Source organism: Phycodurus eques, chromosome 3 (assembly GCF_024500275.1).
Source record: "Phycodurus eques isolate BA_2022a chromosome 3, UOR_Pequ_1.1, whole genome shotgun sequence".
Taxonomy (NCBI): Eukaryota; Metazoa; Chordata; class Actinopteri; order Syngnathiformes; family Syngnathidae; genus Phycodurus; species Phycodurus eques.
The window spans coordinates 5,975,563-6,002,965 of NC_084527.1; the positions used below are offsets into that span (position 1 = coordinate 5,975,563).

The following is a 27,403-nucleotide window of genomic DNA, read 5'->3' on the forward strand; positions in this document are numbered from 1 at the left end:
CAAGGGCACCTTGACTGTAGCCAGCAAGCCGACTTGCATCTCTGCAACAACTGGTTGTTGCCGTTTTTATACTTTTGTCCATAGTGTCCTCCGACCGTAAAGCCCAAGTCCTTATAGACTCATTACAATCATTCACATTCACAAGTAAGGACAATTAGATATCTTTAATTTCAAATTGAACTATTTTCGGAATGTGGGAGGAACAACCCACCCAGGCATGGGGAGAACATGCAAACGCCACACAGGAAGACCGGAGCCGAGATTTGAATCCAGTTGTGGTACTTTGTCTGAAATTATTATTATTTGTGAAAGCAGGAGTAAAAAGAAAAAGCTATCAATTAAATAATCCATCATGTTATCTATTGCAAACTATCCATCGATCCATCGATCCATTTTCTGAACCGCCTCTCCTCACTAGGGTCGCGGGCGTGCTGGAGCCTTATTGCAAACTAAGACAAAAAAAAAACCTAGGGAATGAATGAGCTAAAGTAATTGAAATAGACAGAATGCCAGGACCACGTACAATCAAGCCGATGGGTTCCGTGGCTGTCATTGAGGGGCTGCCAGTGATGCTGCAGAAGATTTATCTTCCTCAGGAAGCTGCCTCCACACACAATATTATAGCAAGCTATATTGGTAGGCTTCTAATAATAATGTGACATCCTTCTGGACATTGTGTCGACAAAATGTGGTCATCAAATATCATAACAGCTATTGATCAATATCTCATGGCTGTGAAAAAAAACAAAACACGGTTCTGAGACCTCACATCAGGAAGTGGGAACACATCACACATGGGAACTGATTTCATGATTAGAAGTATGAGGGTTCTGTTCTTTGGCCACTTAACGGCCAGGACCTGATCAAATGTGGATGGAATCCACGATGATGAAATTTAACACTCAACACATAATTCTCCTGACTTGCTGCCATCTTGGTGCCGAGGAACTATGTTAAAGCAAGTTGAGCTGCTTCATAGAGACAAAAGCTATGTTTTGCCACCATCTTGTGAGATCTTGGTGGCGAGTAACTATAGTGAAGTGCATTGAGGAGCCTCATATACCCGCTTACCTAATTGTAACCTCCAGCAGCAGAAAATTATGACAAAGCAAAATACTCTATAACTTTTTACTCCCACATTAATTAGACATTACAAATTATTTTGTAATGTAGCCTTAACCAGAAAGCAACATGAGACCTATTTTTGTGTGCCCTGCGTCTCTCCACGTCATCTAGCCACGTAACTAGATTGTTCCATCAGACGGAATTACCCGCATCACTCAATGAAATGCAATTATTGATTACGCTGCTTCCCTCGCTGCATGCCTCCCTCCCACCGTCCGCCATCCCTCTGCCTCCGTCTCCTCTTCTGAAGTACTGCAGCGAGAGAACACTGCGTCGGGGAGGGAGGGGGGTGGGGTGGGGGGGATCACGTTGTGCACTTCATTTACGTCGGATCCACTTCTTTGTTAAAGAAATGCCCATGAGATTTATTCAACATACATCGCACAATGGGTTTTAAGAAGCTCTCTCTACTTCTGTTGCCATCAATGAAGGTAAGTCTTTTTTTTTCCCCCTCCCCCATACATTTTCAAGTTGGTAAACCCATTAGTCTCATGTGAATATTTTATCTTTTTTCAGCTAAATGGTTAAAGTGAAAAACATTTTTTTTTTTTTTTTTTTCAATCTTTAGTAATGCTTTGGGTTGTGTTTAACAAAAGGGATTATTAATATTTGTGTTGCTCATTTGTTAAAAGTTATGCATGATGGCTACCTCCGATGAAACTCGCATTATTTGTGAAAGTGGGCAACAGTTAAGATTCATTTAATATGATTAATAAGAATTTCAGTTTCTCTGCCATTTTCATTCATTGTTAAAATGATTTCTCAAATTCACGGCGACTATGAGTTTGTAAATTGCTTGTCTTGCGCCATGGTGTGAAGCTCAAGACTGACTGCGATTGGACACATTCATGATGAGCTTTTACAGTTTATCTGTTTATTCTCTGGCTTTTGGTGAGATTGAGATACTTCAACCTTGATAGGAGCAGAGTTTTTCGGGTTGTTGGCCGTGGACTTTGAGGCTATAGAGCAATGCAGCCGCCTGCCCTGGGGCAGCCGGAGCACTCTGTCCCAAAAAAAAAAAAAGGGCTGTGAGAGCAGGCAACTGACTCACCCGTGAATTGCACCTCGTCGGGCAATGAACGATTTACAGGCTTGCAACCACTGAACTGGAAACCTGTGGCAAAGTGCTTGGCAAGTAATATGAACATTATACTACACTGTGGTCCTGTTGTATTTACCATACAGTATATTCATTACCTCTGCAAGTGCTTTTTTTTATTTTAAATGTATTTATTTTTTTAGGTTTTTGGCTACTAAAAATGGCTACTGGATTCATATATTTTTTTTTGTAGCTTTGTGGAAGGAAGGCACATGCGCTAGAATGAAATTTTGGTACAAATCCAGGAGAAAATACAGATAGCGTTTGAGTCACAGTGGAATCGTCACCCCCTCCTCATCATGCGAATGGTAGTGTTCCATCTTTCTTATTACTAATATTTGACCTGATCGCCATGAACCAGAAACAAGCCCACCAGCTAACAAACATGGACAAACAAACAAACAAACAAACAAATATGATAGCTCTGCAATTTTCAAAAGTCTGTTAGAGTAATTGATTTTCTGTATTGGCTGTTTTAATCACACTACCCTGCCCAAAATAAAAAAAATGGCACACCTCAATTAGCTTATATAACCATAAAAAAAGCAAATACAAAATTTCTATACCGATGGTATCAAGATGGTTTGGTTAGTAACACTCATGTGTCCGTCTTTGATACTCTGACCTGTCTTTTTGAACTTTAAGCAACATAAAAGAAGCTCACAGAGACAGCCTTTGCATTTTTAACTCATGATGATAGTACGTTCCCGGCACTACTGGTGCCTGTGGGCAGTGACGCAGAACCAGAAGCACCTGTTTCTCTCCATTATTTTGACAAACAATGAAGAGATTCAGCAGATGTTTCATTGCTTGGTTTAGATCATGGTTAATGACTGAAGTTCTTGCATTTATCTGACAATGTGCACCCCACTAAATCCCAATGGATACATCATAAGGTTCCGCCTGAACTAGACAAAGCTGGTGTAGGTAAATTAAGTATAGTAAGAATAGTGTCATCAGGGATGTCTGTTGTCATTTTGTTTCCCAGGTAATCTATTACCAACAACAACTACCGGTCTAGGCACCCACAATGTATCCCCTGGGTACATTGTTGCGAAAAGAGCAATCAGGATCCAATGTTATTAATAGTTTCCATGGTTCATTTGTACTTTAGAGTTTTAACTGGTTTACATACTGTCCAGTGAAAATCATTCATGCCATACCAGCATTTTTCAGGATTAAAAAAAAAAAAAAAAAAAAGTTTACTAGCGTTGATTTGCGTCCATGAAGAATGGTTGGCTGCTAGCCTCCCTGTTGATGTGCTTCTCAGCTTTCACGCAAGTGGAACGTTAATGAGTTAATAATTATCTAACATTTTGGATGGGTGTGATGGGCAAAGGAATTTAAAAAAAATATATATATATACTATTTATTAGTCACACCGATGACACTGATCGTCCGGCGATTGTGGGCATCATAGCCGCCTTCAGCGTAGTTTTCACCATTAGCATTATATTTTTTCAAATGGTAAGAAGACATGAGGCAACAATATGAATATGAATACAGATTTTTCACGTTTATTGATATGTTATCAACAAAACACTTGAAAATCGTGGTAAATATGCATGTAACATGAGATTCATTTGCAGTAAGCTTTACTGAATGGCTCTGTTTGTCTCAGTTGGGAGATCATAATTTAAGAGAGGGTTTTCACCAGTTATCACTTAAACAGTATATATTATGTGAGAAGTCATTTTTTTTTAGGTTGATGTGTTTGACTTTTGTTTGTGTGTTGTCGACTGCCAACGCCCACTTCAACACACAAACACATGCACTAGCACATTACAGTAGCGCATAAGAGTTTGATCAAATCTCCTAATGGAAGACATCCCATTCTGGTAGCGCCTTCTTCCAGATGAGGCCACGACTGGAGACCATTTTGATGGGATTACTTGCTGCGCTGCCCACTTAGAGATTGGACCTGCTTCTTGTTGATACTAATGGATCAAACCAGCCGTTAGGTGTCCGTGCCGTGCCGGTGAATGGCTTTCAAAGGGCAGAAGCTGAATTTTTAAAAAAGAAGCATCTGAGATTGGCCATTGAGAAGTGTTCAACATTGGTGAAATTGAGCCTACTGTATTTACCTAATTTCAAATTAAAAAAAAAAAAAAACAGTCCAAACTGATGCTCACATGTGCAGAGGCAGATTGAAGTGAAAAGTACATATACTCCTTCTTCTATAGATAATTTGTTTTGTACATTGGTCAACATATAGTCTAGAAATGCACTGCCCAAATTTTCTTTACTCCACAAAAAATATCAAATGGACTTCTTTTATGAATCAAACAGGCTTCTAATTTAGAGTCAAAAATCTATAATCTTTTTATTTATTCAAATTATTTGTATTTATTATTATTCTTTTTAGCAATATACAAGTCTGCTATATGGACTGGATTTGTAAACACAGACACAACTGAATATCACGTAAATCTAGCCTTTCATAAATCTCTGTGTTCTACACAGTATGGTTCGACATCTGTCACACATGAGCATGTAATGGAGAAATATGTAGGAGATCATTCATTAAATGGCTCTCGGCAAAGTGAGGGGAAGTCGTATAATCAGAATTGTCATCAGCACTGAATTATACACCTTCATTAATACCCATATTTGTGTAACCTAACAAACATATTAAAACAACAAACAAATTCATAACAACGTGACCATATACAATATAGCAATACAAATATAAGGCCGTTGGTGGTTGTTGTAATAGATGAGAACACGGAAAATGGCCAACCTGCACTACTGCCGTCTTGTTTGCAAGTGTTTGTTTGATTGTGATTGCTCCTGTTGCCACGTGCGCAGTCGGGGGGCCTCTTCTGCTGCGGTCAGGTGGTCTTCTGTGAGCTCTGGTGTCTTCTGAGCTTCATCACGGCTGATAGCACACCTCACCATGCACTCCATTGATTTTCTGACAGGCAGACACCACTAGGAGCTATGTGAGCATGCTTGTAGACATAGACTTAAGGGGAAAAAAGAACCGTTTGTTTCAGCAACATAGCCTAATCCTGCAGTAGTCCTGTCCCTGAACTTTGACACCCCCCCTGACTCTTAGTTTAGCTAAAAAAAATAAAATCACAGTACAAACTGTCTTTCAGGAGACATTTCATTTGCTCTTTAGCTAGAAGCTAATACTGTACGCACCATTCCCCAAAAATAAGAGTCCATTTATTTTGTGCTATTTAAAACGGTACACTGTTTACGATTCTTTGCTCGATAAAGGACTATCGCCGATACCAGTGACAGCATAAAAAAAAAAGAAAAAAAAAAAAAGATTGGTCCTCGTTCATCACCACAGAAGTCATCCGATGAGCCAAAGAGATTAGTGGAGTCACCTTGAATCAGCAGTGTCATTTTGTCTAGTAAAATTGCATTATGGGAGCTGGAGCTGGCCCTGTGATTTGTGTTCTCCTGACAAGGCTTCAGTGTTCATTAGAGGCTGTGGTGAACAGCTCCGAGACGCACGTGGTGGGTGCGCTCTGGACGGCTCTGATCTCCCGGCCCTAATCTTAAATCAGTTTATGATTTAGTTTTACGTCAATTTGAAGTATACTGTTTACAGTATACTATTAAAAAAAAATTATAATAATTAGCTCAGTCTAAACCTCTTTAACAAAATGCAATATAGTCAGACCGTGCATGGCAAGATTGACCTTTTTTGAATGTTTTCTTTTTTTTTCACACGTCACAAATATTCAAACTTTCAAATGTATGGCATTTCAAATGTATGGCACAACAAGTGCCGCTCAGTCCTCTGTGAATCGCTATGATGCGTGTGGCTAAAAAGATCAACAGCAGCCATCAATCGGGGAGAGCTAAAATTGTCATGGTTATTATCCTTTAGATCATATGCAATAATGTAATATAACCCTGTCACTTATGAAATATATTTTACAGCACAAGAAAAATGAATAACGCAATAACTTCCAATATATCCATGATTATGATTATTATTATTTTGTCATTCAGTGGACGCTCTCTCTTGTCAGCCAAAACGTGTATTAATTACCTTTTGGAACTTCGAGTTCTCTGTTGTGGTGTAATTTGATTTTATTCATGCAGGCATAAATGACCACAACGCATGTAATTATCCAATTTTACTGAATGTGTCTGAAAATTTTATTTATTAATTCCATAAACAGGCTGGGAAACACCTGTAGGAGATGATATCAGAGCAATCTAATGAAATGCTAAGTGCTTTGCAGTCATGTCATTACATCATTCTGGTGCATGACCTTGTCTTTGATATTCTCGCCCAAAAGAAAAACGTAATATTTCAATAAATATTTGGACAAAGAAAAACAATAAGATTCCCCACTTCACATGTTGTCCTTCGTTTGAATTTGTATATGTTTATTTCAAAGTGAATTGCAAATTCCGTTTGAATGTATGTTTGCCTGCCATACAATAATAAGGAAAAAGCAGGCCGCACTTTTGAAGTGAGACGTTGAACAGTGAGTCATATGTGCGTGAAATTACATTAGACGGGGTCTCCCTCTCATTAGTGCTGGCTGGGAAGGGACCTCGCCAACCATTGTGTGTTATCGTGCATACATGTTTGGATGTGTCTGTTGGTAAAATATTGTATTAAATGACAAGGGTGTCATGTAACATGAAATCATAATTTACACTGGGTCTCAATTGCACAAATGGTTTCTCACATTTCACTGCTGAAATATGATGAGACTCTTATGGTCGGATTGTCAGTCCCATTATAATAAACCTTCTCTTTATTGTTGGTACATTGATTTTGGCCAGTGTCTTATTTAATTGCGTTGTGTACCAACAGAACATGAGTTTGCAGATTCTACATCCTTTGTTTTTAAATGTTTATTTTTTAAAAAAATTTTTTTTTTTATACCCAAAGGCCAAGCATGAAATAAGGAATAGACAGAACAAACCTGGAAATGTGATTCAAATTTGAGAGCAATTGAACATTCAAGATAGTATTCACATGATTTAAAGGCCTTTTGAGAATGTGAGTGACCTGTCGGCGGTTCGTCACAATTACGGATCTGTACGTGTTTTGGCGAACATTACCAAATTATGGTTCGGCTAAACACGCCTTCTCTTTTTTTAACGACCTGTCTCTTACACTTACTCATCTCTCTTAGCCGGCGTAATGATTACAACATACATTGCTTTTTTTTTTCTCCTGTGGTGACATCACACTAATGAATTGTGTTCCCTGCTGCTTTTTCAGACTCATTGATCTGACCGTTCCCAGTGTAAACCCGCTCTTGCTCGCCTTCCCACTGCAGCAACTGGTTACCCCAGAATGGAGGACACTTACAATAACAGGACTTCCCTGGTTAAAGGGGCCAAGGATATGGTCAAGGAGGCAAAGCGGCAGGCGACCAAGAAGGTCAACAAGGTGGTGGACCGTGCTACAGATGAATATTCATCCCACCACAACTATTCACGATTCCAGGACGATGCGGACGACGATGAGGATTTCTACAGGAATCCACCTCGGCAAGATGGAGAGGGTTACCACGACACTGACGAGGGCTCCAGCGACGCCACCGAGGGCCACGACGATGAGGACGAGATCTATGAGGGCGAGTACCAGGGGGTCCCCTCCACGGGCGACAGGAAGCATAAGGAGGGCCAAGTGGCCCTGGGGCAACCGATGTCGGACGCGGTGAGGGACAGAAAGGAGCTGGATCAGGAACGACAGGCGGATGAGGAGGAGCTGGCACAGCAGTACGAGCTCATCATCCAAGAGTGCGGCCACGGGAGGTTCCAGTGGCAGCTGTTCCTGGTGCTCGGACTGGCCCTCATGTCGGACGGCGTTGAGGTCTTCGTGGTGGGCTTTGTGCTTCCCAGCGCCGAAACAGACATGTGTGCGCCCGATTCCAGCTCAGGATGGCTAGGTGAGCGAACCTGCGTACTATATGTATGCGTATGTATTTACATGTCATGTGTCCTATCAATAAAACTTCACACACTATGTATAAAACAAACCAGCTTTGAATATCACAAGGAACCTGACGCTGCAACATCTCCCACCTATTCTAGCTCGAATGAAACATAGCATAGTTGTTCACATTGTTGACTTTTGTGCAGTCATTCAACATTCTGCATTTGAGGTTTTGGCCACCTTTCAGCCTCAATCATCCGGGATAGGCTGGTTGGAAAATCCAGTTCATAGCCTTCTTGAGTTTTTTTGTTGTTTTTTTTAAATCCAATTTTTAATTGCTGCGATTGATGCCTACCAATGAATGCCCTTTTGGATGCCCCCCTTCGGGTGGATGCCCGGGGTCACTGCCCTGTCCCCAACCTTTGCACGCCACTGGTCAAATTCGGTGTTCACATTGTTCGGAATGGGAATCCTGCAGCAATCAGTCCCATCCTCCATATTTTTGATCCTGCGCTCTCCAATCGACTATAATGACTTAGCGACTGCCAACCCTGCCTTTATTGAGAACTAAAGGATTAGTGCCACTTGCATGTACTGTATGCAAACATGTCATGTTTCAGTCTATATTTGTGTGTCACACAAATAAAAAAAAAAAGAGTTGGAGTCCCTCAAGGCTGGTGTCAGGTTTAAGAGGGTAGCGAGTTTTGCTTTCCCAGTGTGCTGAGCAGCAGTCCCAGCAGGCCTGATGGCTGTAGGTGTATAATCCATCATCACAATGTCGTGCACAGGGATTGACTCACTCACTGTGTCAACGTACCAGAGCAGCACACAAAAGAGCTTTAGATTTTCTGTACGTTAGGATATGCTGCTGCTTGGTCCACATCAACATGCATAGAGGGTACCTTTCTACATTGTGAGGATAAAAGGTCGTGACGCATCTCTAACACAATGACATAACAATTCTATGATTGAAGTTTTGGAGAACAATTAGGGAATGGCCCGTTTGTGTTCCACATAATTTTGCCTTAGTGTACAAAGAAAGGATGAGAAGAGATTGATGCGGTAGCATGTGACCTTATAATCATGACATTGCAAGGGGGTGAAATTCCTAACTTTGAGATCTTAGACTTGTTATTTGAGCCACTATGTATAGTTTACAGTATGTCTGTGTGACTTTCATTCTATCCTAGTGGTTGAGATATTACATCTTTATTTTTCAAGTAGACCTATCCATGCAAGCGCTTTTCTTCCTCTCTAGTCAAGCGAGGTCTCTTAGGCATTCATGCTCGATACGCTCGGCTCGTCCCCGTTCGTGACTCCATCCCTTGTCCTCTGTCCCTCCCTCCCGCCTTCCTTTCTCAGTGCTTGTCTTTTACTTAGTGGTCTTCCCCCATTCTCCCCTCTTTGTTCCCTCACTGAATGCCCGGAGGCTCCTCCCTATTGAGGTGAACATGATTAGTGTACATGTGTGCGAGTACAGTATGTGTTAGCATAGATAGCATAGATTGACCCCTATGACATTGTTGGCATCCTTTAGGAGTTTTCAGCGTAATTACAAGCACCAAAATGAAGTTAGTTGTGGTGCCATGGTAAAATTTAATTGTCTTGATGGACAGGAAAAAACACCTAAATCTGATAGCGACGAAAAATGCATCACGAGTGGTAAGCTGCATAAATTGCTCAAATGTACAACTATGAGGATATCATCTGGCCTGTTATTCTAATAGCTAGAAATGTAAAATAAAGTCAAACGAAATGATGAGATAAAATTCAGCTTTTCTTGAGTGCTGGGCAGATCTAACACACACACACACATACACACACACACACATATATATATATTTATTAGAATCGTATGACAGGAAGCAAATTATTGGGATTTTAGTGTCAATCAAAAACAATACATGGTTATCTTTGTAAAGGCATTTTTTTACTCCTACTACAGCTTTTGTATTGGAGCTCATGAAATGGCGCGGATGCACCCAAATAGTGTCTGACAATCGTAATTTTTTACGATGATCTTTTTAAATGTATGACAGATTGAGTTTGATGGAATAATAATGTTATTTAATTTCAAACTAAAATCCATTTGAAAACGTGTCACATGAGAAGGAACGATGAAGATTTGCCTTGTGTGTGTGTTTTTGTGTGTGGGTGGGTGTACATACGTGTGTGCGCTCGCGGTGAAGGAAAATACACACTTCAAATAAGAATATGAAAAGAGCTGCTGTGTGGTGAACAGTGGACCGACAAGGAGAAGAGCGATTACCAAGTTAAGAGAAGTAATGGGGAGGGAGGAGTGGGCGGATCAGAGCGGGATGCTGGCACACTGGCGCTGTTAAGCATGCCAACATTGCGAGTGAGAGGCTTTGCCATCATCTCACACACAAAAGACATTAACAACACACCACCCTATCATTACTTATTTGATTCTCATGGGCTATATTTGTCGTCATGTCCTCATCTTGTTAGCAATTGTAGCCTTTTACTCTCTCTGCTTCTTTACTGAATGATCAACCTCCATCTGCAGTCCCCACCCACCCTACCCCCCCCCCCCCCCCTCTCTCTCTCTCTTTTTTTTTTTTTTTTTATCCCTGTTGCCAGTCCCTCTGTGTGGAGCTCCGGGGTCCAAGAGCAGCTGAGCAAAGCTAAACTGCGGTAAGATGACAACATCACTGCAGAGATTACCAGCACTTGTTCGGAGCAGCTCCAACAATGGGTGGGAACGTGTCTACATGTGTGGGCAGGCAAGGCATCGGGTTGGGGGGCCAGAGGGGCTTGGCCGGCAATGTCCGACATTAGGGAACCGTATCTAACGTCTCTCCCAATAGAGCATCATTTGATTTAGTGGCAATTATCCTCACTTGTTACTGTAATTGAGATTGGATCATGGCTGATGCTGATGACTCTTTTTTTTTTTTTTTTAAATAACCCTGCAATTGAGGCACTAACTTGTGCTACTGTCATGTGATTCCACTGGAAACCCATTCCCTCTGATCTGACTTATTTTCCGCAGTGGTGGCAGAAGATGGAAGCCAGAATCCGATCAAAACGACACACAATGTAGTAAAAATGTGATTACTCACTCCTCAATGCAGGAGGTGATGACAACAAAGAGAATATTTAAAATTGAAACATTTAAAAAGATCCCTATTGTCTCTCATGCTCCCAAAAAAAAAAAACCAGAACATCTCTTTCAAGTATTATCCAATTTGATCAATTTTCTGTGTGTATGTAGGGTCAGAAGCTATACAACCGAAGTTTTATCCAGCTCTGAGACCGATTACACGTTTCGCAGCAATATAAATGATATATATATATTATATTATATACTCACAAAATTATTGGAAATCATCATTTCAGTATTCCTGATTTTTTTTTTGGGTGGTTTCAGCACATTCAGCAGACGCACCCACAGCGTTTGAGAGCTGAACGAATGTCTTGATTTTTTTTTTTTTTACCGGTTTTGAGTCCTCATTTTAATATATATGGTGATTTCTTCTTTTCAAATCTGGCAGACTTGTTAACATCACTCTTCTCTGTGGTGTGTCAAATTTACAAAACATTTGATTTTCAATTTACAGGGCATAATTTAGCACAATTCCTAGCGTTTCCTATATGTTTTCCGTCCCATCTTTGAATTGGTCTCATGTTGTGAGTGATGTGTTTTGACATGCCGACACAGGATCATGGCCAAAACCTTTTGCCTCAGTCTGACAAGTCTCCTGACACACTGTCATTTTCTGACGTTGCACCAAGTCCATGTGGGTCACCACATCAAAACTTCTGCTGTATTTTACTCACGTCAATGATGCTTGTGTACGAGCTGACTTCCATTCACACAGTTTCTTGTGTAATGTATCAGAAATGATACTTTTCTTCTCTCAGTGGTTTCTCAGTCAGCCGCAGTTTGTTTTTAAACTACAATCAACCGAACTGACGTGTATCGATTTTGTTCCTCTTCTTTGTCTGCAGACACGTAAGAGTTTTTTTTTTCTCATCTAAATCAATGGCGGCGCGGCAGTGTCAAACCGTCGTACAAAGTGCTGAAGTTTCATTAATTAATATGGCTGCCTGTCCAGCTTTATCATTTCACATATGTTCTTTATTGATTATCTGACTGCAGTTGAATGTCAGTGTGATGCAGTGCTGCATTATTTCATGCTCCATCATGTGCACCATGGGAGATGGAAATGTGAACTATTAAGAAGAGTGCACACCCACTGGCCACAACATTAGGTACCCTTGCATGATTTAATAATGAGTATTAGGGCTACACCTGCTACACTGAGTTGAACAAGGAGCATTTTTAAAATACTGATGAAAAAAAGGGTCGATGTCACAGGAATACAATGAGTTTGCAAAATCACATTAAACTTTTCATATTGAAGGATTATACTATTGTATATCTTGACCAGATCTTCAACAGTCCTCATTGTAACGTTCCCCCCCCCCACCCCCTCTAATAATATTATGATCGTATCCTCGTAATATTATGACTTTTTTTCTCATAGTATTTTTGTTGTTTTCATTATCGCCATTGACAGTCAGAGCAAAGTAATTGTGGTCGTTGTTTGCAATAGTATACAGAAAACTGTTTATATTTCCCTTCTCATGTTGTCAAAAACGTGACCAATATATTTGTTCACATACTGTATAGTATTACTTTTGTAAAGGCAGTGTGGCCAGTGAAAAGTTGCAATACTCACAACGCATTGGTTGCGGCCACAGAAAACAATATTATGTTGCCCTGAGATGAATCCCGACCTTTCTTTTGGCCATTTAGCATTTAGGGACAGACCTCTCTTTGTACCATGATGTTATTATTTGAGTTACAGTATATGTGACACAACAGTGTACTGCCCTGCTCTTTATTGGGGCCAGCGCTGCTGACATCATGCGCCGAGATGGCGTGCAGCAAGCGGGACAGAACATCGATAAATTCGTTGCGTAATTGACTGTCCTGTGCAGGGTATATTCATTTGTCAACTGCTTTTAATGCGCTGCACGTAGGAGGGAGTGCAGGTTCTTTCTTGTTCTATTTGGCGCCAGCACTGTCTATACCAATACGCTTTCTAAAGTTTAACAAATGCATGATATAAGATGTGGATTTCCCCTGCATTATTGCTCGTAATTTGTGCATTGTTCCTAATGCAGCACGTGTGAGTCGCGCATTATTGAAGACTTTTGTTTGATTCCCACTAGGATTGATGCAGGGAGGTATGTAGTAAATGTGACATCTCGCTGGGTTTTTGCCATGAGGTTTATTGCAATGAGGAAGTTTACTAATCCACGACTACGATCATACAGTATACACATCTGTGTAGGTCAGCATATATCAAGATTTATTTATTATTATTATTATTATTATTTTTTTTTTACCAACCATACAATCATGATTAAATAAGTCTCCCTTCAGAATGCAATCCTAATGATCAACGGACACAATTACGACAGTCTCGTAGGAGCATTAATCCTATTTTTGATTGAAGAGATTAACAGAGTCATAATACGTTATTTCAATTCAATTCAATTTTATTTATATATCCCTCATATTTCTGTACGTTGATTAGAATCTGATCTCAGTAGTCTGGAAGCAGTTTACCCCATTTGGTTTCAGGTTCATTGGCATCATCATTTACTTTTATTTGCATAAGTTTGTATTTACAATATATACAACAACAAATGGAAGTCTAGCAAAGATACGTTTTTAATGAATTAAGCCACAGCTGAGGATAATCATCATAAAATTCCCAGGATTGTTCTTGTGCTCACTGAAAAAAATGATTGAAAGCTTATTTTGAAAGTGGGCGTACTGTATATTTATTAATTTAAGATGTTTGAACTGCGTTTTATGCTAAAAGACGCTCTCACCCTATCCCTAACCTTTTATAAATTCTATGACTCAATTTCGATCCCGGTGCATGTGTTTTCGACGGGCACTCTGATTTCCTGTCACATTCCCAAAATAAGCTAATCACGTTGCCTTCAAGAAACGACAACGAAAAAAGAATGCATTATGAACCATCATATGTTTGAATAATATGTTGGCTTAGTTGTTGAATATGGCCTTTGCAAGAAAAACAGCTGGAGTTAACATACAGTACACACACCTGTGTGTCTCGGCTTCTCTTGGCAGGGAGCATCGTTTACCTGGGGATGATGCTGGGAGCGTTCTTTTGGGGAGGAATGTCCGACAAAGTGGGCCGCAGACAGTGCCTCCTCGTTTGCATGTCCACCAACGGCTTCTTCGCCTTCCTGTCGTCTTTTGTCCAGGGATACGGCGTCTTCCTCGTTTGCCGCCTCGCCGCCGGGTTCGGGTAAGCCTGCTGAGACTGGAGGTCACGCGTGGGCCAACTTGTTTGCTGAAATGATTTGTGAAGGTCAAACTAGGGCCGTGTCCATCTTGTGTTAGCTTGGCTTCCTTTCGTATCAAGTATTTCTGTCTTCATCCTTATTATTGCGCCCTTTGCTGACAAAGAGCTTGAATCAATTTTAATTTTATGATCGCTTAAAGACTAATTCACTCTGCCTGCACAGCACAGGAAATCTAAAACACTTTAAATATATCTGAGATGTTTTTTTTCCCCCAGAGAATAACATTTTCCCATGTTGTTGCGATGTAAACTATAATTTTTTTTTGCTAAGAAAAGTACTCTCTCCAACATCAGAATCAGAATCAGAATCAGAATCAGAATCATCTTTATTTGCCAAGTATGTCCAAAACACACAAGGAATTTGTCTCCGGTAGTTGGAGCCGCTCTAGTACAACAAACAGTCAATTTACAGAACACTTTGGGGACATAAAGACATTGACAAAAAACAATTGTGCAAAAAGATGCAGAGTCCTCTAGCACTTAGAGCAGTTCGAATGACTAATATTGCAATAGTCCGGTGCAATGACCATTGTGCAAAGGGCGCCGAGACTTCAAGGAGTGTATGCGGTTTAAAGTGACGAGTAGTGCGATCATCTGGGACAATGTTGGTTGTGCAAATGTTACAGATACTCCTCAATCAGTGTGCAAATGGAGCAGATGCTACTCTGGCATGAGTGGCCAGTATATGCAAATAGTGCAGCATGGCGACACAACTACAGTGAGTGCACGAGTAATACATAATTGGCCCCACAGAAATGTGACAACGAACTCAAGTCAAAAAATTGCCAGCAAAAATAAAGCACACCTAAACAATTGACTTAGATGTATTCTGCCTTTATAAATAAGAACCAATTTTTGTTGACATTGTCCGAAATTTCAAATTTTTTATCTGTTTATTATTGTGGTTGGTGTCAAATTTCTAATATTAACCAAAGCATCTCCAAATGAAATGGTGTCATTCACAACTGAGCAATATAGCTTTTGTGAAGAGAGATTTTTTTTTTGTTATCTAGTGTTGTGTCCAGCAGGTATTTGTCAGTATATATATATATATTAAAAAAAAACATTTTATGCACATTTTGTTGCTAAAATTATCCATCCATCCATTTTCTACCGCTTATCCGGGTCGCGGGGGCAGTAGCTTTAGCAGGGACGCCCAGACTTCCCTCTCCCCAGCCACTTCATCCAGCTCTTCCGGGGGGATCCTGAGGCGTTCCCAGGCCAGCCGAAGGACGTAGTCTCTCCAGCGTGTCCTGAGTCGTCCCCGGGGTTTCCTCCCGGTGGGACGTGCCCGGAACACCTCACCAGGGAGGCGTCCGGGAGGCATCCGAATCAGATGCCCCAGCCACCTCATCTGGCTCCTCTCGATGCGGAGGAGCAGCGATTCTACTCTGAGATCCTCCCGGATGACCGAGCTTCTCACCCTATCTCTAAGGGAGAGCCCGGACACCCTGCGGAGGAAACTCATTTCGGCCGCTTGTATCCGGGATCTCGTTCTTTCGGTCACGACCCACAGCTCATGACCATAGGTGAGGGTAGGAACGAAGATCGACCGGTAAATTGAGAGCTTCGCCTTTCGGCTTAGCTCCTTCTTTACCACAACGGACCGATACAAAGTCCGCGTCACTGCAGACGCTGCACCGATCCGTCTGTCGATCTCCCGTTGCATTCTTCCCTCACTCGTGAACAAGACCCCATGATACTTTAACTCCTCCACTTGTGGCAGGATCTCGTCCCCGACCTGGAGAGGGCATGCCACCCTTTTCCGTCCTCGTTTTTTTTTCAAACCCAGAGATAGGAGAGCCCGTCTCAGAGAACCTACACTCTGCTTCCTCATGGGAAGGCGTGTCGGTGGAATTGAGGAGGTCTTCGAAGTATTCTCCCCACCGACTCACAACGTCCCGAGTCGAGGTCAGCAGCGCCCCATCCCCACTATACACAGTGTTGGTGGTGCACTGCTTCCCTCTCCTGAGATGTCGGATGGTGGACCAGAATTTCCCCGAAGCCGTCCGGAAGTCTTTCTCCATGGCCTCACCGAGCTCCTCCCATACCCGAGTTTTTGCTTCAGTGACCACCAGAGCTGCATTCCGCTTGGCCAGCCGGTACCCATCAGCTGCCTCAGGAGTCCCACAGGCTAAAAAAGCCCAATAGGACTCCTTCTTCAGCTTGACGGAATCCCTCACCGTTGGTGTCCACCAACGGGTTCGGGGATTGCCGCCACGACAGGCACCGACCACCTTACGGCCACAGCTCCGGTCGGCCGCCTCAGCAATGGAGGCGTGGAACATGGTCCACTTGGACTCGATGTCCCCCGTCTCCCCCGGAACATGAGCAAAGTTCTGTCGGAGGTGGGAGTTGAAACTTCTTCTGACAGGGGATTCTGCCAGACGTTCCCAGCAGACCCTCACAATACGTTTGGGCCTGCCACATCGGACCGGCATCTTCCCCCACCATCGGAGCCAACTCACCACCAGGTGGTGATCAGTTGACAGCTCCGCCCCTCTCTTCCCCCGAGTGTCCAAGACATGCAGCCGCAAGTCCGATGACACGACCACAAAGTCGATCATCGAACTGCGACCTAGGGTGTCCTGGTGCCAAGTGCACGTGTGGACACCCTTATGCTTGAACATGGTGTTCGTTATGGACAATCCGTGGCGACCACAGAAGTCCAATAACAGAACACCGCTCGGGTTCTGATCTGGGGGGCCGTTCCTCCCAATCACGCCCTTACAGGTCTCACTGTCATTGCCCACGTGAGCATTGAAGTCCCCCAACAGAACAATGGAGTCCCCAGCGGGCGCGCTCTCCAGCACCCCCTCCAAGGACTCCAAAAAGGGTGGGTACTCTGAACTGCTGTTTGGTGCATAGGCACAAACAACAGTCAGGACCCGTCCCCCCACCCGAAAGCGGAGGGAGGCTACCCTCTCGTCCACCGGGGTGAACCCCAACATACAGGCGCCGAGCCGGGGGGCAATAAGTATACCCACACCTGCTTGGCGCCTCTCACCGTGGGCAACTCCAGAGTGGAAGAGAGTCCAAGCCCTCTCGAGAGGACTGGTACCAGAGCCCAAGCTGTGTGTGGAGGCGAGTCCGACTATATCTAGTCGGAACTTCTCGACCTCACACACCAGCTCGGGCTCCTTCCCTGCCAGAGAGGTGACATTCCACGTCCCTAGAGCGAGCTTCTGTAGCCGGGGATCGGATCGCCAAGGTCCCTGCCTTTGGCCACCGCCCAGCTCACACTGCACCCGACCCCTATGGCCCCGCCCACAGGTGGTGAGCCCATGGGAAGGGGGACGTGGGTCCCCCTTCCCATGACCCACCCATTTGCTAAAATTACCATAAATATAAATATATAATAATAGTAATAGTATAAAGAAATCATAAAATACATGATATATTTTTGTAAGTGAGAAACCCTGCTCAATACATTAGTAATTATTACTTTTGTATATGTATGTGTACCCACGTTGTGATGTAACTGTTCCTTTGTGAGTTCATGCAGTAATTCCATCTGTAGCTTAGCGTAATTTAAAAACTGTCATTGCAACCTTTAAATCAAGACAAGTTGTATGGTGTGTGTCATGTTGTGCTCTATTCCAAGTAATGTTGATATCGAAAAGCCTTTTGAGCCTAGTTCTTTAATTAAGGATCACAAAGTAATTTCATCAGATGATTAAGGTTGGAAAAACATTTACCGGGTGTGTGTCTGAAACAGTTGGAAATCTCTAATTTCTACTTTTCTCTGCTTCTTGCAGGATAGGAGGTGCAGTGCCCATTGTTTTCTCTTTCTTTGCAGAGGTTTTGTCGAGGGAGAAAAGAGGCGAACACCTGAGCTGGCTCTGTATGTTTTGGATGATTGGCGAGATCTACGCATCTGCCATGGCGTGGGCCATTATCCCGCATTATGGTGAGTTGACCAGCTTTATCGCTCTTGTTTACGCTTAAACTAAACATAAAACAAACTTTGCCTCAAATTCAGCTAGCCTAATGATAACACATAATGTGAAATGCCCTTGACGGGCTAACAAATACGGGCTAACAAATAGCATCGGTGTGGGGGTGTTGAAACCCTTTAAGCAACGAATATTTGAACACAAACTATGGAGCAACACATGTAGACAAATAATATAAGAATACCGGGGAGCATATATATTTTTATCCTCTGTGAAGAATGACTAATAATCACTGGGCTTAGCAGCACTCACCACAAGGAGCAGCATAATGAATTGAAGCAAAAAGTATGACTAAAACAGTAAATTTTTTAATATTCTTTTAAATTATGTCTTTAATATGTTTTATGAAGTACATTTATTTATTTTTTTACATTTTGGAAGGCTGGAACGGATTAATGGCATTTCCATTCATTTCAATGGTGAAAGATGATTTGAGATATGAATGTCCTATCTAAAGGCACCATCGTATTTTGTAGTTACTTAGTGGCAGTGTTAATATGAACCTTAAAGCAGTATTTCCCAACCTTTATTGAGCCCAGGCACCCATTTTACTTCGAAAAGAAATCTCATGGCCCAGCACCACTCAACAAAAATATTTACTGGTATCAGTATGAATACTGAAATTATGATGCTCTTCACTCACTTTACTTACCAATTTACTCTGCCATCTAATGGAAGAAAATGTGTCACTATATGTCGCTGGCATAGAGAGATGAACAAACAAATATTTGTTACGAATGAATACAAATTTTCTGAAAAATTAAGTGTATTTGGATAATTTCCCGCGGCACACCTAATGACCTCTGAAGGCAAACTAGTGTGCCATGCCACCCTGGTTCACAAAACTGAAAACATCATTATGTCGCGTATCATTGATGATATGTTGCACAGCCCTGTTTTTTTCGCTGCAGAAATAATCTCCTCATAGCATTGCTTTGCTCCCACGATAAGGACAAACTTTAAAAAGGTTAACAATATGCACGCATTCCTTGAAGCTGACACTGACAGTGTTGAGGATTTATCACTGTGTTCCATTTGATATCACCCATGGTAATACATGAAATAAGGGAAAGAGCTTTCTAATTTCATTTTCTTCATGTTTTTTCTTTTTTAACCTTATGTACATGGTCCACCGTGCCCCTCCCCTCCCTGTTTTGTTGGCTCCCTCTAACTGTCCTTCCTTTTATTATTTCTCCCTCCTCTCTCTTCGCTCTCTCTCCATTCCCCATCTTGACAAAGTGTTCTTCTTGATCAAGCATAATTAGATTTTTCTCCTTGCTTGACCAGGACAAAGCTTGTGCTCAAGGTGATTTATGGCCAGAACACACTTTGGCCAACCTGTGATGTCAGTAACTGTGATTGCACTTGTCTGTGCCTGTGTGTGTGTGTGTGTGTGTGTGTGTGTGTGTGTGTGTGTGTGTGTGTGTGTGTGTGTGTGTGTGTGTGTGTGTCAGTGGCTGGCCGTGCATTTAGTACATGGGCCTTCTGTGGGGACTTAACCAACTTAATCCACCGCTATCACCTCATAGTTATGGAAACCATCAATACTATCCAGAAAGGCAATACAACAGCATGCAGATGTGCTACATACATCTGTAGCAGTTCAGAATCAATATTTGTCTCATGATATGGCAAAAACATAAACCATCTTAATAAAAGACATTGTACTCACCAGAGATGCTTATTATTATTATTATTATTATTATTAGTTATTAATTATTGCAGCTCGCTACAGATGTGTTTTGCTAGTCAAGTTTTAGTCTGAACATCCAATCAGAGGACGGAAAATGCTGACGTCATCAAGCGCAGGGTTAATTGCAAAATATATCGTTTGAGTGACATTGGCCAGCACTACTCATTGTTGACCATTGTGCAAAGGGCGCCGAGACTTCAAGGAGTGTATGCAGTTTAAAGTGACGAGTAGCGTGATAATCTGGGACAATGTTGATTGTGCAAATGTTGCACATACTCCTCAGTCGGTGTGCAAATGGGGCAGATGCCACTCTGGCTTGAGTGGCCAGTATTGGTCAACAACAGATATGCAAATAGTGCAGCGTGGCGAGACTACTACAGTGAGTGCGCGAGTAGTATATAATTATAATATAACGCTACAAAATAAACAGAATAGACATTTGGGAATACATTTGTACAATTTCATGTAACTATTATTTGAATTTAGGTTGTAAATGTAGGTTAGTACTTTTAATAGTGTATAGGACAGAGAATGCCTTGTTAGCCCTGACCTATCCACCACTTGTGTATGTGAGATTGTGTGTGTGTGTGTGTGTGTGTGCGTGCGTGTGTGCGTGTGTGTGTGTCCATACACATACTCCATTCAACCATCTATACATTCATTGACTCTTTCGCCCAGCTATCCATTTTTATATCTATTTATAATTGTAAATCAAGCAGTGTTTAAGCAGATCAAGCAATCTATCTTTATAGCTGTGATCATAGTAGTAGTAGTCGTAGTGAAGGGGTGCTAAACTGGTCCACCAGCCAGAGACAATTATGTACATAATCCCTGTAATGAGATTTCCAATAGCGTGAGTGAAACACAAACCCCGAGGGGAAGAAGCTAGGCACCATTTCTGTGCAGAAGGCAATCAATGCTGAACAACTCCATCCTTTCTCGATTTTCTCCTATCACTCACTCTCTGCACACAGAAAAAGACAATTAAGAAATAAAAGCAGTCTGACAAAGGGCCAATTTACTCTGTTGAGTCGATACCTCAAGTGACGGTCACTGTTTTAAAATATATTTGAAAATATTTATTCCAAAATTATTATATATCACCTGAAAGCGAGATGAGGTGAATTGTATTATGTTGAAATAAATCTCGATCATTATTTTATTTTTTTGCATGTTCTCCAGTTATGAAGAAAAAAAAAAAAAATCAATCTCCTCGTTTGAAAACTAGCAGTGAGTATATTGCTATTAAAGAAGATTATATTTTGAGATTAATCCTCAGAAGACATTTTCTGGCATAAACACGAACGTTAACACCCCACGCTTCCTGACGACCACCTACGCCTGGTAATGGATAAATGGCACTGCTCCCCGCGGAGAAGCATCTCTATGAGGCACGATCTGTCAAGAGACGTGGGAGGTCACGACTGGCACTGCAGCATTATTTTTTTCCCGGCTTCCTCACAAAACCGAAATAAGTGACAGCACATTTAAATTGTTGTTACTGGTGTTTTCCGGCTGGTCGATTGTGCGCAGTTCACACACTGCTCACAAGAAATTCGTTTAAATCACTGAGCCAAGTTATTTCACATACAGGCAAAATGTATTGTCTTGTATTATTTCTGAATTTATTAAGACTCGGAGTGTGTTGTCATCTTATTTGTGCATCTACAAAATAACTGTAATGCGCAACCTCTCAAATGACATCATTTTGACATACTCGCACTTGGCAAAATGGATCCAGTCCATGGTGTCCTGGCTTGATAAATCAGTACACACAATGCTAATATAAAATGCGAAACACCTTAGCCAATCTAAAGGAAATGAGAATACATGTTACAATAATTATAAACATTCAACCAACTGTTACTTCAACACACGGAGCAGCAACACATACAAACAGAGTATATAGCAATACTCTCCAGCACATATTCTCAACAACAGTAGACCACGGTGGTGCCCAGGTTGTTGTGGTACAATGCGGTACTACATTAAAAGCATGCACCTCTAAATTTGGACTTGCCTGAACCCATTTAGAAAAGGATGGCTTCAAGAATCCACTATGTGTTGGGGTGAGGAACGACGAATTGTGAAAAATTTTTTTATTCATCCTTCAGATTATTCTTTGATCCGCCCTCAATGCATTGTTTTGCACTGTGTTTGCAGGATGGAGTTTCAGCATGGGTTCAGCATACCAGTTCCACAGTTGGAGAGTGTTTGTGGTGGTCTGCGCCCTACCTTGCGTGTGTGCTGTGGTCGCACTGACCTTCATGCCTGAAAGCCCAAGATTTTATCTTGAGGTAGAAACATATGTTTTCCCCAAATTGGTTACAAACAAATGCTCAAGCTTGACATTGTTACTGCAAATCTTTGGTTACTCTGCATTATGTTGTATTATGCAAGAACTGCATTCAATGCAATATTTCCACTGTGGTAGTACTATTACTACAAACTGTTGCTTAGTAAGCTGTTGCTGATGCTACAACTATTTCTCTCTTTTTGACGTGCTGCCTGCTGACAGGTGGGGAAGCACGACGAAGCCTGGATGATCCTCAAACAAATCCACGACACCAACATGAGAGCGCGTGGGCAGCCGGAGAAAGTCTTCAGCGTGAGTTTTATATCTCCCTGCTGCTGCTCTGCTTTGGTTTCCTGATGCTTGAAAGGAAGCAAAGAGGCTTATTTTTTTTCTGCCACAGCTGGGACAGGTTTTAACACACTCTGGTTCTCATCTGCATGATGACATTTCTCAAAGCTGTTCTATGTCATTCAGCCTTACTTGCAGTCTGAACTGCATGTTAAGTAGTCAATGCGTTGATGCTATCGGCTTCTGTGGCAGAAAATTACAATTACCCAAGGTGTCCCCTTCATATTGTTCTATTACTATATAAAAAAACAAATAAAATGATTCAGAATACAGTCACAATTTAATTCTTAAAAAGAGGTAACTTTGTACTTCAGACAATGCATGAAAATTAGACCTAGATACTGCAAGTAAAACTAATTATAACCTGATTATGCTAACTGTCATTAATGCATTAACCAGGTTAACAGGATAAAGATCCCAAAGCAGCTCGATGAGTTGGTCGAATTGGAGTCCGAATCCGGAAATCCAGTTTCCAAGGCTGTCTTTCGGCTGAAGGCTGAAATCCATGGGGTATGTTCTTTGTTTTCTATAATTTGTCCCTCACCAGATTTGTCTTTCACGCAATTCTACACAATTCATATCTTGTCTCTCTTCAAGATCTATTTGAATCTCATGAAGTGTTTCAACTACCCGATGCGAGAAAATATAATGCGACTCGCCATTGTGTGGTTCACGCTGTCTTTCGGGTGAGTGTTCTAATGTCATTTGTGCTGTAGAAGAATCAAGTGCAATTTCCTCAGTCAGATAATAGCAATTGCATTTCTGTCATCGTGAGCTCTCGCCACACTGAGAAGGTGGATGTTGGCCAAATCAATTACAGTCTTGGGATCAATACTCCTCAGTTTGAGCTGAGACAGTTAGGAGTAAAAGCTGTTGGGGAGTAAAAACACCCTGAAAATTGGCAGTGTCACTCGACAGTAAATATTATTCCGATTTTCAGGTATTATGGTCTGTCTGTCTGGTTCCCCGATGTCATCAAACACCTCCAGGCAGACGAATATGCCTCCAAAGTGCAAATCCACAACAGCGAACGCATTGAAGACTTCACCTTCAACTTTACTCTAGAGAACCAGATACACAAAAATGGACTTTTCATCAATGATCGGTAGGCCGTTTCAGATCGGTGCATATTGTGTTCTGTCCATTTCCGATACAGAAACTTCTTTTCAGATTTAGTTTTTCTTTCCTGCTTGTATTCAATCGAATACGATTATTATATATTGGCTAAATCGTCAAATAAGGGCTAAGACTTTTGCCCAGTACTGTATATTGGCACCGAAGAAGACGGGAGTGTTGGGCTCCACACACTGAAGGAAAATGTCACTGTCCCCACTCAGATTCATCAACATGAAACTCAAATCCGTCACCTTTGTTGACTCAACGTTTCGTAACTGCTACTTTGATGATGTCACATCGGTGGGATCCTATTTCCATAACTGCACTTTTATCGATGCGTTCTTCTTTAATACAGGTGAGATGCTTTTATCCATTCTGAGTGTCTCGTTTCTGAACGAAATTGTGCCGAGATAAACTATGATGCGCGTTGTGCGCGCAGACATCGACGACTCTAAGCTGATCGATGGCACTGAGGTGGTCAACAGCACTTTCACCCATAACAAGACGGGATGCCAGATGACATTTGATGACGATTACAGCGCCTACTGGGTTTACTTCATCAACTTCTTGGGAACGTTGGCCGTTCTACCTGGGAACATCGTGTCCGCTCTTCTCATGGATAAAACGGGACGTCTGTCCATGTTAGGTAGGACAGCTAGTTTGGGAAGGGTTCATTTTTCAAACTATGATCATCCATCATGGAGATTAATATTGACTAGAATCCAGAATGGCAATGACCTTAATGAAAGTTACTCAGTGTTCTTTTCTGTGGGCTTTGTGTCTTTCTGCATCAGGTGGCTCCATGGTGTTGTCAGGCATCAGCTGCTTCTTTTTGTGGTTTGGCACCAGTGAGTCCATGATGATTTTCATGCTGTGCCTTTATAACGGCTTGAGTATCTCTGCCTGGAACTCCCTTGACGTGGTCACAACTGAATCTTTCCCGACTGCCCGGAGGTAAGGGTGTGATTTGTCGCAATGTCATATTTCTTCACCCATTTTTGAGCGAGAATTGAACTGAATTTGAATGTTATCAGACACAAGATGTCAGGTCCGAGGTAATGGTTTAAATCTGACAGGTAGTCTTCAATTTGCGATCTGTGCTCCTGTCGACTGTTTGACTTAACGACGGGGTAGCGCCTGTTTTGGCTTTTTCCGGTGGTTTCTTTTTTTCTCAAAAGATATTACAGTGAGTCATCATCCTCTCAGAGGACAAAGTTACAGGCCTCCCCTATGAAGATGGGATTTGGGTTATTCCACTCTACTTGTCTCTAAGCTGCTTTCAAACTTTACATACCGTTGTCTACTGTTCAGGTCAAAAGTGACTCATTTTGACATAAGCCAGAACTAAAAATACACTAAACGTCATTATTTCACCTGAAATTGCATGACTTTTCCTCAAGTGCCCCAAGATACACAAAAATTCAATATTTGGAAATGTCATTCTGTTACAACAGGCGCTTCAAAGTTTGTGTACGCTGAGGCTGTCACGGGTCAAATTTAACCCGTTTTTTTAATTTTACATTTACTATTATGCGTTAAATAGAGGGAAATGGTGGTAATGGTGGGAATCTTGAAACTGTACATGCCATAGATGCATTCTTCTTCTTTTTTTTTTAAGGGACTGTGGTAACAGTGTTCAAGAGAGAACTTAAAACACTCCCGAGAACTGTCTGTGTTCCTACCACATTTTCAAACATATGACTTTTGGTCTTTGAAGGGTCATAGGGTAAAAAAAAAAAGATCTACATGCTAAAAGTACAGACGATAAGTCATACAGAGGTCAGAGGGTGCCTTGACACAGGTGCAAGAGCTGCACCTGCAAAAACAACTACCTGTAAATGCAGCAAATAAAAACATACTTTCGCTTTGCTCTGAAAAATTGCTTAAGGATTCATTACCCATTTATTAATCTCAGACAGGCTACTAATACATTTTGAAAATATCTGCAGTTTATAGTTTGATATCGGCAATTATTATGAGGATATTCCTGGCTCGGGACAAATTGATCCTTAACATTCTATGCGAAAATCAACAGTATGTAATGGTTAAGACTGTATCTACTGCTAGCATTGCTATGTTTTAACTGTAGGTTCAAATTGGTTCACAACAATTTGTTGATGTTCCCTTTGCTACGGATTTTTAATTATATCAGTCACAGAGGTCACTCATTGTCAGTGATCACAAAGATTACACACTCTTTACTACTTAAAGACGACTCTATAATTCTTTATTTAGTCTTTACTTCTCTTCTCCCAAAATCTCTCCACAGAGGAACTGGCTTTGGATTCTGCAATGCCCTTTGTAAGCTGGCTGCAGTCTTGGGAAACCTGATTTTCGGTTCTCTAGTTGGCATCACGAAGGCCATCCCCATCCTGATGGCATCGTCAGTTCTAGTGATGGGAGGTCTGGTCGCCCTCCGGTTGCCTGATACCAGGGCGAATGTCCTCATGTAACACCAGCTTCACCATAGTACAACCTAGAAAAAAACATGGAGCTTCAAGGGGATAACAGATCATAGTGAAAGGGGGGCAAGTGGCTTGGATCATACATGCAGTGGTTATCAAAAGTCTACACTCCCTGTTCAAAAAACAAATAAATACAAATCACATACTTGAAATCTGCCGAACGCATTTGGGAAAATGTATTTTGCTCCAATGAAAACAAAGGTTGAACTTTCTGCCAATTACTCCAAAGGGCATGCTTGGCACAAATGCAGCACTGCTCATCACCAAAAGAACAACATACATACAGTGAAGCCTGTTGGTGGCAGCATCGTCCTTTGGCTCGGGCACTGTTTTTTTTTTTTAGTTGGACCTGGAGCCTTTGTCAAGGTGGAGGGAATTATGAACAGTTCCAAATACTGGAAAGGGTTTGTACAAAACCTTCAGGCTTTTGAGCTTATTTGAGTGTAATTTGGGTTTACTCAGAGGCATTTTAAATGGTGCAATTTGTGTGCTGACTCTCATTGAATGGGATTGGTTAATTCTGAACACAGCCACACCCCCAATTACTATAAGAGGGTGTGCACACTTGTTCAACCACAGTATCTGAGTTGTTTATTTTTACTTCCCCACTCTAAGATATTTTAAAACCTGACATTTTACCAGGGGTGTGTAGACTTTTTTTTTTAATATCCACTGTGTCTTAAATGTATTAATCATATCGAGCTTATTAGTAAAGCAGTGCAGCAATTTAAGCAATTTAATTAGTAATTGTGCAAATATTTTATGTGGAGATTTTGCAAAACAAGGCTGATAGTTGCACACGTTTCCTACTCAAACTTTGGCTTCATTTTGCTTTGGGAGGGATCCCAGTTGCAGCCAGCATCTTCTATGGTGTTATCGCCTGCCTTAAACTCAAGGCTTTTAATATTGATAGTCTTATTAAGAGGAGACAGATGGGGAGAAAAGTGCAAAACAAGCTGTAATGAGTTCAGCCAACCGGCTGTGTGATAACGGAGGGAATAAATGATCAGACGGAGCGGACACACGACGCAAATGCACGGCAGCTGGTTTTGCTGCAAACAT

At 41.6% G+C, this 27,403-nt stretch overlaps 1 protein-coding gene across 1 annotated transcript; it reads left to right on the top strand.

Moving 5' to 3' along the window:
• Window positions 1–1,442: 1,442 nt before the first annotated feature.
• sv2ca (synaptic vesicle glycoprotein 2Ca) lies at window positions 1,443–26,660 on the top strand. Its single transcript, XM_061671775.1, has 13 exons — window positions 1,443–1,556; window positions 7,431–8,103; window positions 14,230–14,410; window positions 18,226–18,377; window positions 22,280–22,413; window positions 22,635–22,724; window positions 23,160–23,270; window positions 23,358–23,446; window positions 23,701–23,865; window positions 24,098–24,231; window positions 24,316–24,522; window positions 24,671–24,830; window positions 26,146–26,660. The coding sequence occupies exons 2-13, from the start codon at window positions 7,506–7,508 to the stop codon at window positions 26,327–26,329; spliced, it is 2,205 nt and encodes a 734-aa protein (XP_061527759.1). The 5' UTR covers window positions 1,443–1,556; window positions 7,431–7,505; the 3' UTR covers window positions 26,330–26,660.
• Window positions 26,661–27,403: the final 743 nt, after the last annotated feature.

Excerpts from the sequence above, each read along its gene's own strand:
- sv2ca (XM_061671775.1), top strand. The coding sequence starts at position 7,506 with ATGGAGGACACTTACAATAACAGGACTTCCCTGGTTAAAGGGGCCAAG. Across the intron at positions 14,411-18,225 it reads CGCCTCGCCGCCGGGTTCGG|GATAGGAGGTGCAGTGCCCA; the intron begins GTAAGCCTGCTG and ends TGCTTCTTGCAG. Across the intron at positions 22,414-22,634 it reads GCCCAAGATTTTATCTTGAG|GTGGGGAAGCACGACGAAGC; the intron begins GTAGAAACATAT and ends GCCTGCTGACAG.